Raw genomic sequence first — 14,342 nt, forward strand, 5'->3', positions numbered from 1 at the left:
GGTGCCGGTGGTGGCCGTGGCTGGTAATGAATGAGTGCTGTGCAGCAGGTGTGGGAGTGAGTCGGACGGCGGCGAGTGCGGGCAAGCCGGTGTAGGGGAAACTGACACACGCGCGCACGCCGCCCACCCGCCAGTACGCACTAAATGGTCGCCACGCGCAGACGCTCCAACACATCCTCTCGCTTACAGTCTCACTTGGGACCCCTCCGCCCTCAGCACCACCCGCGCCACCCCTGCCCGACCCGGCTTACAGACAACTTGCACAGCCGGCACAGCAGCCAGCCTGACTTTCAACACTTGGCGAACTTTGTGTGATGCTCACGTGACCACGCGGTTCTGAAATGATTCCTAGAAAACGTTGCGTGTAGTGTTTGTTGCAGCCACTTGTGGGTGTGCATCTTCACGGTGGAGTGGTGTGGGCTTGTGTGGGCGTGCGTAGGCGTGGGTGTGCGTGCGGGAGAACGTGAAGAATGGAGGGTGGGGGTGACGTGATGCCCCTCGACCTGTACGAGCACATGGTGACGGATGACGCTTCAGGAGGCGCCAGCCCCGGCGTCTCCTCCACCTCCAACCAAGCCTTCCTCATGGACAACTGGGTGCACCAGCTGTACGAGCAGGTACTGTGCTTCACCCTGCCGTCCTTCCTACACCCTACCACCCTAGCGTTTTTCTGCTGCCCTTTTCTATACCTTAAAGAACTCCACTACACCTTAACGCCGTGCCAAACCATGACGCCTTCATCTACACACGCAATCCTCTCCTATTATGTCACTGCTACCCTCGTCCCTAAGGAACTCCACTTGGTTTTCTTCCCTCAATCACGTATTTTTTGTTTCTATTCTGTACATTCCTCAACCTGGAGGAGTCCTCCCTCTCCAAGAAATCATGGAACTCCTTTCACATCCCACCCCACCCACCCTGACGCACGCTACTGCCCACCTTCCCCTGCCACGCCTCGTAACATGCATACAATGCCTGCCATTCTCTCCACCTCACCGTTACTACGTGTCACATCACCCACCTCGTTGATCACCACAACTAAACCTGTCACTCCATGTCCGCCCTTCGTACCTGCAACAGTGTTCACTCGCAGCACACATAAGAGGAAAACACCTGCTGAGCCGAACCCACCAACTTGCCGGTTCCTCCCCGCCACACACACACACAAACAGACACACACACTGAGGATATGCAAGAACCGTGATACTGTTAGAAGAATTTCTCTATTCATCTAAAAGAACTACTTCGACTGTGATTTCATGTCCTCGAGGGTAGACCATGAGGGAAGGAGGTTGGCTGGTAGTGCTGTCTCGGGGATGATTCATAGACCCGCAGGTACGGGGGAGGACGGGCCGATGTAGTCACTTCCCGACTTAATCCCGGCTCCTGTATTTCCCTGACCACGGCCAGGCTTGTTGACATAATGACGTGTGATCCGGCTCGTTGACGTTACGTAAATTAGCTCGATTGTTTTTTTTTTCCCACACGTGTTCCGTCAGTGCAAGCGGTAATCTGTGTTATTTAAAGATTTCATACTCCTTGGAGTGACCATGGGCCTTTGTCGGTGACGGCCCATGAAGAGGGTGCCGACAGACTGACTGTCGGCTGCCGCCCACCAAATCGGTCTATCTACTTGGACTTACGTGTGTTTATGGTTATCTGTGTTTTATTCTAGTGGACATTGTGTGGTCCGTGGTATTACCCTGAGGCTCGTTGACTAGCCTTACTTGTAAAAATCGTATCTTTTTTAATGATTTTTTAGGTCAAGTTTAGAGTGACCAACTTTACATGGATGATATTTTCTTCAGTCGTTCATCGGTGCACCTAACTGCCCAAAAACTTTCCACACATAGCTTAGACACCCCAGCCCCGGCAACATGTTACTATCAGGTCCTGAAGAGTGTGATCACGATTAAAACACCATAGTTTCATCATGGAGGGACGAGATGTGTTTACCTGTCATTTTATATAACGATGCGTCGTTGCACGAAGATTTAAATACCCAAACGTGCACTACTAAACACCACACACACACAAAAAAAGGAAATATATATATATATATATATATATATATATATATATATATATATATATATATATATATATATATATATAGATATCTATATATATATATTAAACGTATCTGAACGAGCGTCCAACCGTAAATCCACTGCATTGCATGTTAATGGGGTCAGCAAGTATGAGAAGTAAATATATCGAAAGCCTGTGTTTGTCCGGAAAAAATCTCTCTCTCTCTCTCTCTCTCTCTCTCTCTCTCTCTCTCTCTCCCCTCCTCCTCCTCCTCCTCCTCCTTCTCCCCTGGCAGTCAGGAATATCGGGATGCACGTCAAAACGCCTTGCGGTGAGGGGATGGCCGCGCGCCTCCTCTGTTTGGCCATGACAGCGAAAGTGAACTAACCGCCTCTGCTGCATTTAGCGAGAAAAATACACCCGGCCGGCCACCACCACCGCCACCACCAACCCCATTCCCCGCTTTTTTTCCATTGCGTTTTTTTTTTTTTTTTTTTTGTTTTTTTTACGGGAGTGGAGCGCCACCGCTCGTGTTCAGAGTACGAAATGTCATTAAAGGGTTGCTCTGCACTTACTGAATTTAACATATATTATGAATATGTTACGTGTGTGTGTGTGTGTGTGTGTGTGTGTGTGTGTGTTTTGTTCCCTTAACGATGTCTGGTGAAGCGTGGCTCTTTCCCAGGCAGCAGCGGACGCGGGGGAGGGATAAGAGAGAGGTGGTGGGGGAGCAGCAGGAGGTAAGAAGAGGAGGCGGGGAGGCAGGAGGTGGAAGGGGTGTGCAATGGCTGCCTTCTTCCTTCCTCGCCGTCTCGCCTTTTTTTTTTTTTTTTTTTTTTTCCCTCGACTTTCCTAGCCGACACACACGGGCGGGCAGCAGCGGGACGCCCTGGAGGCTCTGCCAACTTCTGTCGGCGGTGCACGCAGAGCCACGCTCCCATCTCCAGCTGCTCAAGACAGGTTTAGGGCGGACGTAGTCGGTTTAGAATGAGCCACCTGACACGCACGACTATTGCAACGATGAGCCACTTTACAAGGTTTTGCATGGGCAGTCAGATTCTTTTTTTATGAGTGAATGTTAAAAGTTCTCATAATCCTGTTCTTTTTAAAGGTGAATGTTAAAAATAGTTTCAGTCCAAATGTTATTACTATGACGGGATCAATGTTAATTAAAAGTCCTCATAGTCTCATCATTTACGTTCAAGGCAGTGAGCATGGCTGTTACTAATGCGCATATTAAAATGTGGAAAACATTGGTGCTTACAATGCAGCGTCGTACACGAAAGTCAGGACGGCGCCGCGAATAATATAACATGAAGATACACGCGTTAAACTATGACTAAAAAGTCTCATTAAAGGAGTACCGTACTTTGAAAACTTATCAAATAGAAAACGAGCGGCTAGTCCGGAAAAAAAAACGGAAAATACATATAGGGGAATATCTTTATCTATCTATTTATCTATATTTTTATCTGCAGGAGTTCCTAGACTTCATGAAAAGGAAGGGATGGAGGAAGAAAGAACACTGCATTCACGAGAAAAAAAATGCAAAAAATGTTTTGAAAGTTTGGTACGAGCTAAAGCAAAAAAAATAAAACATCAAAGAACCAAGCGACAAACCAATCCACACACACACACACACACACACAGGCAGTATGCAATGACAGCAGTCAATATCACGCAAATGCCACAAACACACACACACACACACACACACACACACACACACAGAGAGAGAGAGAGAGAGAGAGAGAGAGAGAGAGAGAGAGAGAGAGAGTCCACGCATGACTGGGAACCCTTCACGGTGAACGCCATCAATACAGGAAAGCAGACCCCATGCACCTCTCTCTCTCTCTCTCTCTCTCTCTCTCTCTCTCTCTCTCTCTCTCTCTCTCTCTCTCCCTCAATATTTTGTGGGTCCCTTTGCTCAGGTAAATATATACAAGACGCAGAATGTCAATAAAATGTTAATGATCAAACTGTGTTTCTTACGTGCGTGTCTTTGCGTGCCTGTATGTGTGTGTGTGTGTGTGTGTGTGTGTGTGTGTGTGTGTGTGTGATTCACCATGGTCTGAGTGCGCGATAGACTCGCGATCACCAGCCAGTACCCTTCCCGACTGAGATTGGAGCTCATAAGTGACGGATCTCTGGGTACGGCTGAAATCTCACACACACACACACACACACACACACACACACACACACACACACACACCCGGGAGGCGGGACACAAACCCCGTCTAACACTCTGTAGCCGTTCATTGTTGGGTAGACAGGGGGCATGAATGAAAGGAAACTGCCCATCCGTCTCCACTCTGCCCGGGATTCGAACCCGCAACCTCTCGGTTATTAGGCGAGCGCCCTGACCACTTCATTACAGAGTTCCTGTGTGTGTGTGTGTGTGTGTGTGTGTGTGTGTGTTGATGAGAGGAAGGAAAGTTTTACACGATTTCAAGAAAACCCCAGACGAAAACGTTTCTTTCATTATGTGTTGTGTTGTTTATTTAACTTGTTTTACCTAAAGGCCGGGTGTGTGTGTGTGTGTGTGTGTGTGTGAGAGAGAGAGAGAGAGAGAGAGAGAGAGAGAGAGAGAGAGAGAGAGAGTGAACCTCGGAAGTGTGTCCAAGGGAGGATGAGTGAGGGAGCGCATGAAGACCCAGAGCCCAAGGTGAAAAGACAGAGGTTGCTGAAGAGACTATGGGTATGTTTGTTGAACGACCCAACTAACTAACTCTCTCTCTCTCTCTCTCTCTCTCTCTCTCTCTCTCTCGTGTCAGCCGTCTGCCTAGCAAATTAGTTTTCCAATAAACTTCATCTTTCGCGAATATATGTCCCATTCTTCTCTTCCTTACATGGCTCCCTATCCTCCGCCTTCCCGTGCCCCCCACTAGCCTGGCTCGGGCGGGCCTTCACGGTCATGCAGCAGCGGCGGCGAGACGCAGCCCGCAAAATTATTACTTTCTAACCGGAAGGTGGACCAGTGCAAGAATGTCGTGGTGTCTGCCCCCTGCCGGTAGCCTCAAGCGGTACCCTACACGCTGTGGGGTTGTCTTCCCCTGAGTAGCCTCCGCCCCTTCACTTTGGAGGCTCCGTGGCGCCCCCCAAGCAGTCCATTGTCCCGCCAGGCTCACGGTGTCCATGCTCAGAGGTAGAGTTACCGGGGCCTCGGTTCAGTCTGGCCTTGAAGCGGCTGAGTTGGGTCCACTCCACCTTCTCTCCCTCCAGCCCCAGGAAACACCTTTCTCTACCCCCTCCCGCTCTCCCCCACCCCTGAGCCGCTCTGCCTCACCTGCTCTCACCCCGCACCGTCCGCCCTGCAGGATGAGCAGCACTCGAGGCCATCCGTGCCTCTCCTAGCCCCGCCTTTCCCCGCCCCGTCCCGCCGCGGCTCTCGACTCTTGTCTCGCAGTCCGCGCCTAGCACCGAGTCTCGCCTTGCTGTCAGTGAAATACGTCACCGGCAGCTACTGTTTGGAAGGTCCAGGAACATGACAGAGGGGCGTGTCCCTGCCGTGGGGTAGAGCTGTCTCCCCTCCTCCCTTTCCCATTACCTCCATCCGCTCAGCACAACCTTTCCTCCTTTCTTACAACTGCACGCTCATTCTCACCGTCTGGATTTCAACATTGCCAAATGGAAAATATCAAAATTATATTATTGAAATTATATTATTAATAAGGATAACGGAGACGGCAAGCCTGACTCAAGGCAAGGCTTCCATACGCTTGAAACCTCGATTTTCTTATCATCTCCAATGCAATGGTTTCCTCCGAAAGAATCCTAATATGTTATGAATTTAACAGTTCATAATCTCTCTCTCTCTCTCTCTCTCTCTCTCTCTCTCTCTCTCTCTCTCTCTCTCTCTCTCTCTCTCTCTCTCTCTCTCTCTCTCTCTCTCTCTGTATATATCTATATATATATATATATATATATATATATATATATATATATATATATATATATATATAGATAGATAGATAGATAGATAGATAGATAGATAGATAGATACACACACACACACACACACACACACACACACACACACACACACGTTTTCGCCGCTGGCGCCGATAGGCTTGCTTGGAGAGGTCTGATGGTATGGTCCAGCCCGTTGTGGCGCAGGCAAGTGTTTACTATAGTGGCGCCATCTTGCATTGGCTCATGCTGCCCTCCGGAGCTCATCTTTGATCCTACTAGAGTCCGAGTTGATAGGTGGTCTTCTGGACAGCATGTGGGTAGTCTTAGGGCACTCGGCGGTGACTGAAAAATCTTCCTGGACGTGACGCCGTCACGCTATCCACTCAGCCACCGCACACCCCCACCCCCACACACACACATATCTATATATATATATATATATATATATATATATATATATATATATATATATATATATATATATATATATATATATATATATATATATATACCACTGAATTTTATCGGCATACCCGTGCGTGAGGCAAGAAAGCAAGCACTCATGGTTTGGACCACACCACCTCACAAGCCTCTCCTATATCAACAGGAAGCACTTGTACTCTGGGCGGGACCGCCTCCAGCCTCATTGATACCCCCTGGCAGCACTCATGGTCTGTCCTCAAAGAACAGGCTTTTTTTTTTTCTTTTTTTTTTCCCCCCAATGTGACCGCCCTAAGTGATTCAGTTATTTTGGCTTAATACGTTATTCGTTTTCATTCAGTTATGATATATTGTAATTTTACCAAAACTTTATAATTTCCTGCTCGGCCTATGATAAGCCTTTCAACTAAGTTTTAAGAAAATTGGACAGGTAATTTGTAAGTAATAATCTGCTGAGAAAAACTAAGTAAACCCTGAAAACAGCATTCTCCGAGTCAGTTGTCGGAGGTATAAGCAATGATAGAAAAACAAAAATTATGATAATATTAATATTAATAATTTAAATTATCTAAACCAGTCAGTTCATGCCTTTGCATGTATGTGCGTGCGTTCCTGTGTGTGTGTGTGTGTGTGTGTGTGTGTGTATGTGTCCAACAAAATGAGAAGTTCGGAGGGAGCCAGAGATGATACATTGCCAGACATTACCATTTCTCCTCTTCCTTCTCCACTTTTATTCCTCCTGCGCGCACGCACGCACGTATGCACGCACGCACGCACACACACACACACACACACACACACACACACACACACACACACACACACACACACACACACACACACACACACACACACACACACACACACACACACACACACTCTCTCACTCTCTCTCTCTCTCTCTCTCTCTCTCTCTCTCTCTCTCTCTCTCTCTCTCTCTCTCTCTCTCTCTCTCTCTCTCTCTCTCTCTCTCTCTCTTCCCCGCGACACAGGAAACTATAAACTTTAAAATTGCCTTTATTCTTTCTTTTTTCTCAGTCATCCACTTCGCGTGACGTGAGTAATATCGTGATCAAAGGTGGTGAACAAACACACCATAATATTATTAAAAAGAAGAAAATGACCTGCTACATGTAGAAAGGGAGTAATAAGAACATACCTAAAAGAATGGTAGCAAAATAAACACGCAATTTTTTTATGCATATAAAAATTGACAAATATCAGGAAATTATGGATTTCACACACACACACACACACACCACACCACACCATACCATACCACACGCACACCACACGCACACACCACACCACACTACACTATACACTGTACCACACCACATCACACGCACACACCACACCACACCACACTACACTGTACCACACACACACACACACACACACACACACACACACACACACACATATCTTGGTGAAAATAAAGGCGGTTATGTAGGTGGGTGCAGAGCTGGAAAGAAAAGGCAACGAGGAAGGGAAGTAGGCAGGCACGCAGGCGGAAAGCTCAGTTATGTAGGTAAAAGCGGAACGTAAACAGGTGCTGCTGCTGTACAGAGCAAAGAATTGAAGAAGGGAAGGTTTAAAACACATCCACGGACAGGGAAAGACGGAAAAGCAAAGTGGAACAATGCCACATGCAGGTACTGTTGACTTTCGCCCTATTTGATGATGATCAAAACCTGTGCTCTGGAATGTATATTTTAAAAAAAAGTCAGAGAAACACACACACACACACACACACACACACACACACACACACACACACACACACACACACACACACACCGCATACACGAAAGTAAAGGGATCGACTTCCACGTAATAGGACTGTCACTGTGTTTTTTTTAAGTTTGTTTGTTCGTTCTCCTCAAGGTCTAAAATATATCAAGAGAGGTTCACAGTGACCCTACTTTAGTGTTCAGGATGGCACTCATTTACTGGACAACATTAAGAAGCGCTTTCACGACCCTGGTGCAATAAGTACCTCTCCTACCCCCTCTCTCTCCGCTACTGTTACCACCATCACCTGAACAACCACTAACTATTCATGAGAAAGATTAACAGCGTTCCAAAAAAGGGCATATACAGGAGGGCAAACTTTTACTAGACAGCCTAAACGCTCACTTTAAACGACCCTCCATCAGCCACCCTCCCCCTACTTCCACCACCACCATCCCACTTTACGGGCGTAGATGGATGAGCCATGGTCCAGAAAAATAAAATCCCACAATGGGCTGAGACACTTCCATAAATATTGTCAATAATGGATCGAACTTATTATATTCTAGAGTTAAGGTTTGGGCTTTACTTCCCCTAAAATATTTTCCATGATACGTCAGCCCTTTGCTTGGTTCCTATGGCGAGGCGGAGATTGCCGTGATGGGCGAACTTTAATATCCTGAAGTCATCTTAACGTTATCTGGCGAGCGGTGGGAGAGGGACGACTTTCTGACCAAGCAGGGAGATTTGTCCTGGTGGGCGGCGGGGTTAGTTGTGGCAAGGCACAGGAGGAAGAGACGTACGGAAAGGGTTCAAGGGTGGTACTCCATCTGACATCGTCTTACCTCATATTCGTTAAACAAATAGATGCACACGTGCTACATGAAATAAAATAACCAGCATCTAGCAGTGAAGTATATATTAATGTGGGTTATTAATCATACATAGTGTGGGGCAAGCTTAAAGCTATCAGTTCTTTCTGAAATAGTGTGTGTGTGTGTGTGTGTGTGTGTGTGTGTGTGTGTGTGTGTGTGTGTGTGTGTTATTCACATAATTTGAACGTGGATATTAATCAACCGCTGAAATGCGCATAATCAACCCTGCTCCCGCAGTCCAGGACGTGTGTCAAGGAAAGTGTAAGTACAGCCAGTACGGGAGGACGGGAAGGTCACGTCTGAGAGACAGACGGACATCACTTCACGAATGTTGATCTTTCTAGTTATCACATGCACCCTCGTACCACATGACACGTGTGGCAAACACTGTTCATAACGAGCGAGAGGCTGTTGTTGCTGTTGCAATTTCTTTAGAGCTTTCCTCCCATGAGGTAACGCTGCACTTGACACTCGTCTCCCTCTCGGGCTTAACTTCTTTGCCAAATGTGTAATGTCATATGCAGTTGGCTTTGAATTATTGAGAGCGGCAGCGTAGAGCTTAAAGCGGTCTGCAAAGCGGACATTTCCAGTCTTTTAGAAGTTTCCTGCCGGCGATTGAAACTCATTGCATCGGTCACGTTCTCAAGGAAAGAACATATAGCTATCCATAATGTAAGGTTATAAGCGATGCTTCCTCGAAGCGAAAGAGTTGTGCTTCCAAACTGCCCGTCACCCTGGTGCGCCCCTGACCCTGCCAAGCCCCACCAGACTATCAACTGATCCACCGTTCCGGTCGAGAAAAAGTGGAGAGAACCTGTTCAGATATGCACGAGTAGTTAAGCCTGGCCAGTCCCAGGCCGGGCTGGGTTCGGGTCTTTCTCCAGCCACACGCTCGGCCCGCACGCCCCCTGGCCACAGCTGGATCATCGAAAACAACTTGGAAGGTAAACACTTCTCAAGGAGGGAGCCGCTGCTGGCCTGGGAAAACACGCGTGCGTGGGAGCAGCGGCAGAGAACGGCTGTGCGCCTGCTTCAGGACGAAGAGAGAACACTGTGGGGAGGCAGAAGCCACGGCTGACTAACAAAAAATACTTTCTTCGGACCACATTTCGCTTTTTTCATCTCCTGTCGTCCCTCTTTGGCTAAACCAAGGTTATACCTGCCTGCCACTCCCGCTACAGCTCAGCCTTTCCGATCTGGAAATCCTGGCTTTTTTGGCACGCCTAATACTCTTTCGGAATTTTATTTAATGACGGCCCAGCGGCACAAAGACTCACATCCTCCCGCTGCAACACCGGCGGAGGCCCACTACTGGGGTGCGAGGGAGTGTTCTCGGCGGTGGTCGTGGCGGCGTGACGGCGGCGCTAACTGGACCAATGGATGGAAAACAATGAGATGGCGAGGGGCTAACACGCACGCTAGCCTCTTGCCTCCGCTTACTCCGTGGAGTTCTGTCTCGCAACACAATAAAGTTATTTAGCTACTACGATGCTGCTGCCCATGCTCGCCGCCCTCACAGCGTTACGCCGCCGGAGCCTGCTGTGGGCGGCGTGTTAAGGGATGAAGCTGCCTTGTGAAAAAACAAAAAAACATTATCAGTCAGGCGAGACGAGGGATCTGCACGTGACTGGCCTGACTTTACCCTTCACTTCCCTCTGTCCTGTGGCGGCAGTATCTGCAAACACCAGCGAAACAGCACACAAGGCATAGGATATTTCAGGATGAGGAGGTTTAGGACTAATAATTATGCGACCACCGTGGAAATAGGAAAACCTGAACAAACTGCTCGTCATGCCTACCTGAGCACCATCTCCAACACGCCTCGGCCACCTGTACAAGAACACACCGACACAAACCTCGAAGCCGTGCCGCCGCTCCACAGGGAAGCCGGACGGTCACGTGGTAGGAAGGAGAGGGATGAACGAGGGAGTGAGGAGAGAAGGATGATAAAGGGAGTGAGGAGAGAGATGAAAAAAAGAGAGTGAGGAGAGAGGTGGAAAATGGAGTAAAGAGAGATTGAAGAGGGGATATGGAGAGATAAATGGAATAATGATGAGAAATGAAAGAAGTGAGGAGAATGATGAAAAAGAGTGAGGAGAGGAGGGTGAAAAAGGGAGTGAGGAGAGAGAAATGGACGAGGGAGTGAGGAGAGTTGGCGCAAAGACCAGGCTAGAAGTGCTTCAACCTCTTCCTTGGGGCTGAAAGTGTGTAGCGTGCAAGCTTGACGAAAGGGAACACTAATCTTCAATGCCACAAGGAACTCTTGACAGACTGACTCTTCTTGCTGCTCGTATCGCATAGTGACGTGGCGCAGCGAGCTAGGAGCGGCTGGGGGGAGGATGGGGTGTTGAGGGAATGGTCGTTAGGACGGTCTGATGGAGCTAAGGAGAAGGAAGGAGTGGTGAGGGAGAGAAAGAAGTGGCGGTGAGGTGGTCCATGGTGAGGAAGAAACATCGATGCTGAGTGACTGAGAGGTACACGGTGTTGAAAGGCATAGATAGGTAGAGATATTTCTTGTAGTGATAGTAGTAGTTGAAGTAGCAGCAGAAGCAGCAGCAGCAAAAGTAGTAGTAGTAGTAACAGTAGTAGCAATAATAAAAGTACCTAGTAAGAGCAGTACTTCATAGTGATAGAGAAGCTCCTGACAACGGAAGTACATCAATACTAATAAGAGTATTGGCGCCCTTACTAACCTGCTTTTAGCGATAAGAATTAGGATTTCAAAAAATAAAGTGTCAGCATTACAAATGAAATGAAAATTCACATCAACAAAATAGTCGAGGCTGGGCGTGGGCGGTGGAAGGTCTGCTCCCTCTCCCAGCTCTGCCCATCACCGTCCACATGAGATGAGAAGGACGAAACGGAGATATACGGTCCACACTTGAGTTATTTCATATTAGTAAAAAGTTTTTCTGGAAATCTTTGTCGAAAAATCTGGTGTTCGAAAACGGCCAAAATTGACGTTTACTTGGTATTTTGAGTTTTGCTTAATCAGTAAAGTTTGAAGGTTTATGTGACTACAAAGCGAAGGTTGTTTACTAAATGTCAGTCTGGTCTGCCGATTAAGTTAATCGCTCCCCAGAAAACAAATTAAATTATGAAACAAATACAAGAATGCATGCATACATGCATATATTATGTAGAAACATACTCACATAAATAAGACTAGGAGCACGTACATACATGCATACATACATAAATATACATATGATACTTACCCCTGACATGACGGTGCACAGTCACTGGCCCGTGTCGTGGCGGTGGTGGTGTCCTGGAGGCGCTGAAGGGATCAGCGGGGGCTCAGCCCGGCGTGGCCCGGTAAAGGTGTTGCTGGACGGATTACTTGAGACTGTCAACATGTGACGCCGCGACTCTGTGTCGGCCCGCACTGCACCCGGTCTCGGTGGCTGTAGGAGAAAAAATGCACGACTGAAATTATATATATATATATATATATATATATATATATATATATATATATATATATATATATATATATATATATATATATATATATATATATATATATATATATATATATATATATATATATATATATATATATATATATATATATATATATATATATATATATATATATATATATATATATATGTATATATATATATATATATATATATATATATATATATATATATATACAATATCATAAGAGAAAGGGAACAACTAGATACCACGTCAATGAAAAGGACAATTTCGCATTTTAATGAAAACTGATTTGTGTCCATTACGGATTTGGGGACAAAGCTTGTGCCCATTCATGTACTTTAAACTAAGTGTAAGATACTTCCATCCTCGCAGGAAAAGCTTTAATGCGTGTTACCTGATAACAGGTAAAATATACAGGCCAAAAATTAGATGATATACTATGTTTTTTTGTACTTCTCTTCTCCCGTCCTGAACTCATGTTAGATTGTTAAAGAATATTGCCGTCGTTCAAAGAATATTGATCTAGCGAGTAAAATTTGACTTGTCAAATACTGTTTCCAAATAAATCTATCAACATTAAAGAATCCACTTTTTTGCGTACACAAAACAAATGATAGCGACATTTCGATAACAGAGAACATGACAATTATGTGTTGAGACATTAATTCTGCATTTCTTTCATGTCCACTGCAGGTATAATACGACTTACGTGTGTCAACATTCCGACATGTTGTTTTTGTTTAGATGCAAATGACGGCACACTGGCAGCGCGGAGTGGCACGTAAGACTGAATGTGGCTGAACGTTTTCTTATGAAGGTGAATGACTGGGGACGGCGGGCAGGCAAACTAACCAACCCACGGCGGCTTGGGCTCTGCGGGGACGACAAGGAAGGGTCGTCGGCTTCTGGGATTGAAATTTCCTCAAGGCTACATAGATTGCGGGTTGTGCGAGGCTCACTAGACTAGAATGTCGCATATAAAGGCTTGGGGAAAGGCAAAGCGAGGAGGGAGGCTTGCAGGAGGAAAGATACTGCCAACGCGGAAGAGGAAAGGATAGTACACGGCTATTATACCGAAAAAGACAAAAGGAAGAGGTTGAAAAACAAATAAAATAAGGCGATGAGGAAAGAAAACCTGACAGCCATAAATGAAGGAAAGGTAAGTTGAAGTGAAGACAAGTTGGACGTTTGATAGACGGGCCAGACCTACCTCACGTCCACCGTCGCCAACTCTCGTCTGTAGCGAATAAGGAAATGAAAATAAAAATAAAAAACGAACCTCCAAGTGAAAAAAGGTTACAAGGCGAAAGAAAAGTGACAGTGACTGAAGAAGAAGAGAAGTTTAGATCAAAGACACCTTGAAAGACTGGCACAAGATTAACTACTGACCTACCCCAACGCCACCACTAACTCAAGGCAAACGAGGGAATAAACCACACAAGGCTTACATCACTGGCATTCCTTACATGGCAGGGTGTCAAAGTGAAGGTGAGGCAATACCAAGCAGGTGAGGTGAAGGTGACGCCACGACCGAGAACACAAAAACTTCATCTTCATCTTTACTCGTGTACGTTTATGCGAATTGTTTGTGAAGGGCGTGGCGTGAAGGAGTAGTAGTGGTGGTGGTGGTGGTGGTGGTGGTGGTGGTGGTGGTTGTAGAGAAGCCTACGTGGTTTTATCATGCGGCACATTCATATTTAACTAACTGCAGAGTTATCAGGGTTGTGTGAAACGTGGGATTATGTATACCCCTCTCTCTCTCTCTCTCTCTCTCTCTCTCTCTCTCTCTCTCTCTCTCTCTCTCTCTCTCTCTCTCTCTCTCTCTCCATATATACTTTTTTTTTTTTTAATAAATCTCAAAATTCAATCACTTTCCGCCTGCTACTGGATTCTCGT

General features: G+C 46.4%; 1 protein-coding gene across 5 annotated transcripts in view; it reads left to right on the forward strand.

The window, feature by feature from the left end:
• The window catches only part of LOC126998329 (steroid hormone receptor ERR2-like), a 107,116-nt gene that overhangs the window by 27,610 nt on the left and 65,164 nt on the right, over positions 1–14,342 (forward strand). Inside the window, exon 2 of one of the 5 annotated variants that reach the window (XM_050859818.1) lies at positions 190–617. The exons of the other annotated variants lie outside the window; for them this stretch is intronic. Within the exon in view, the coding sequence (XP_050715775.1) occupies positions 471–617 (147 nt within the window). The 5' untranslated portion in view covers positions 190–470. The remainder of the gene's footprint in view (positions 1–189; positions 618–14,342) is intronic. 5 annotated transcript variants of the gene reach the window in all.

The sequence above is a fragment of the Eriocheir sinensis genome, chromosome 14 (assembly GCF_024679095.1).
Source record: "Eriocheir sinensis breed Jianghai 21 chromosome 14, ASM2467909v1, whole genome shotgun sequence".
NCBI lineage: Eukaryota > Metazoa > Arthropoda > Malacostraca > Decapoda > Varunidae > Eriocheir > Eriocheir sinensis.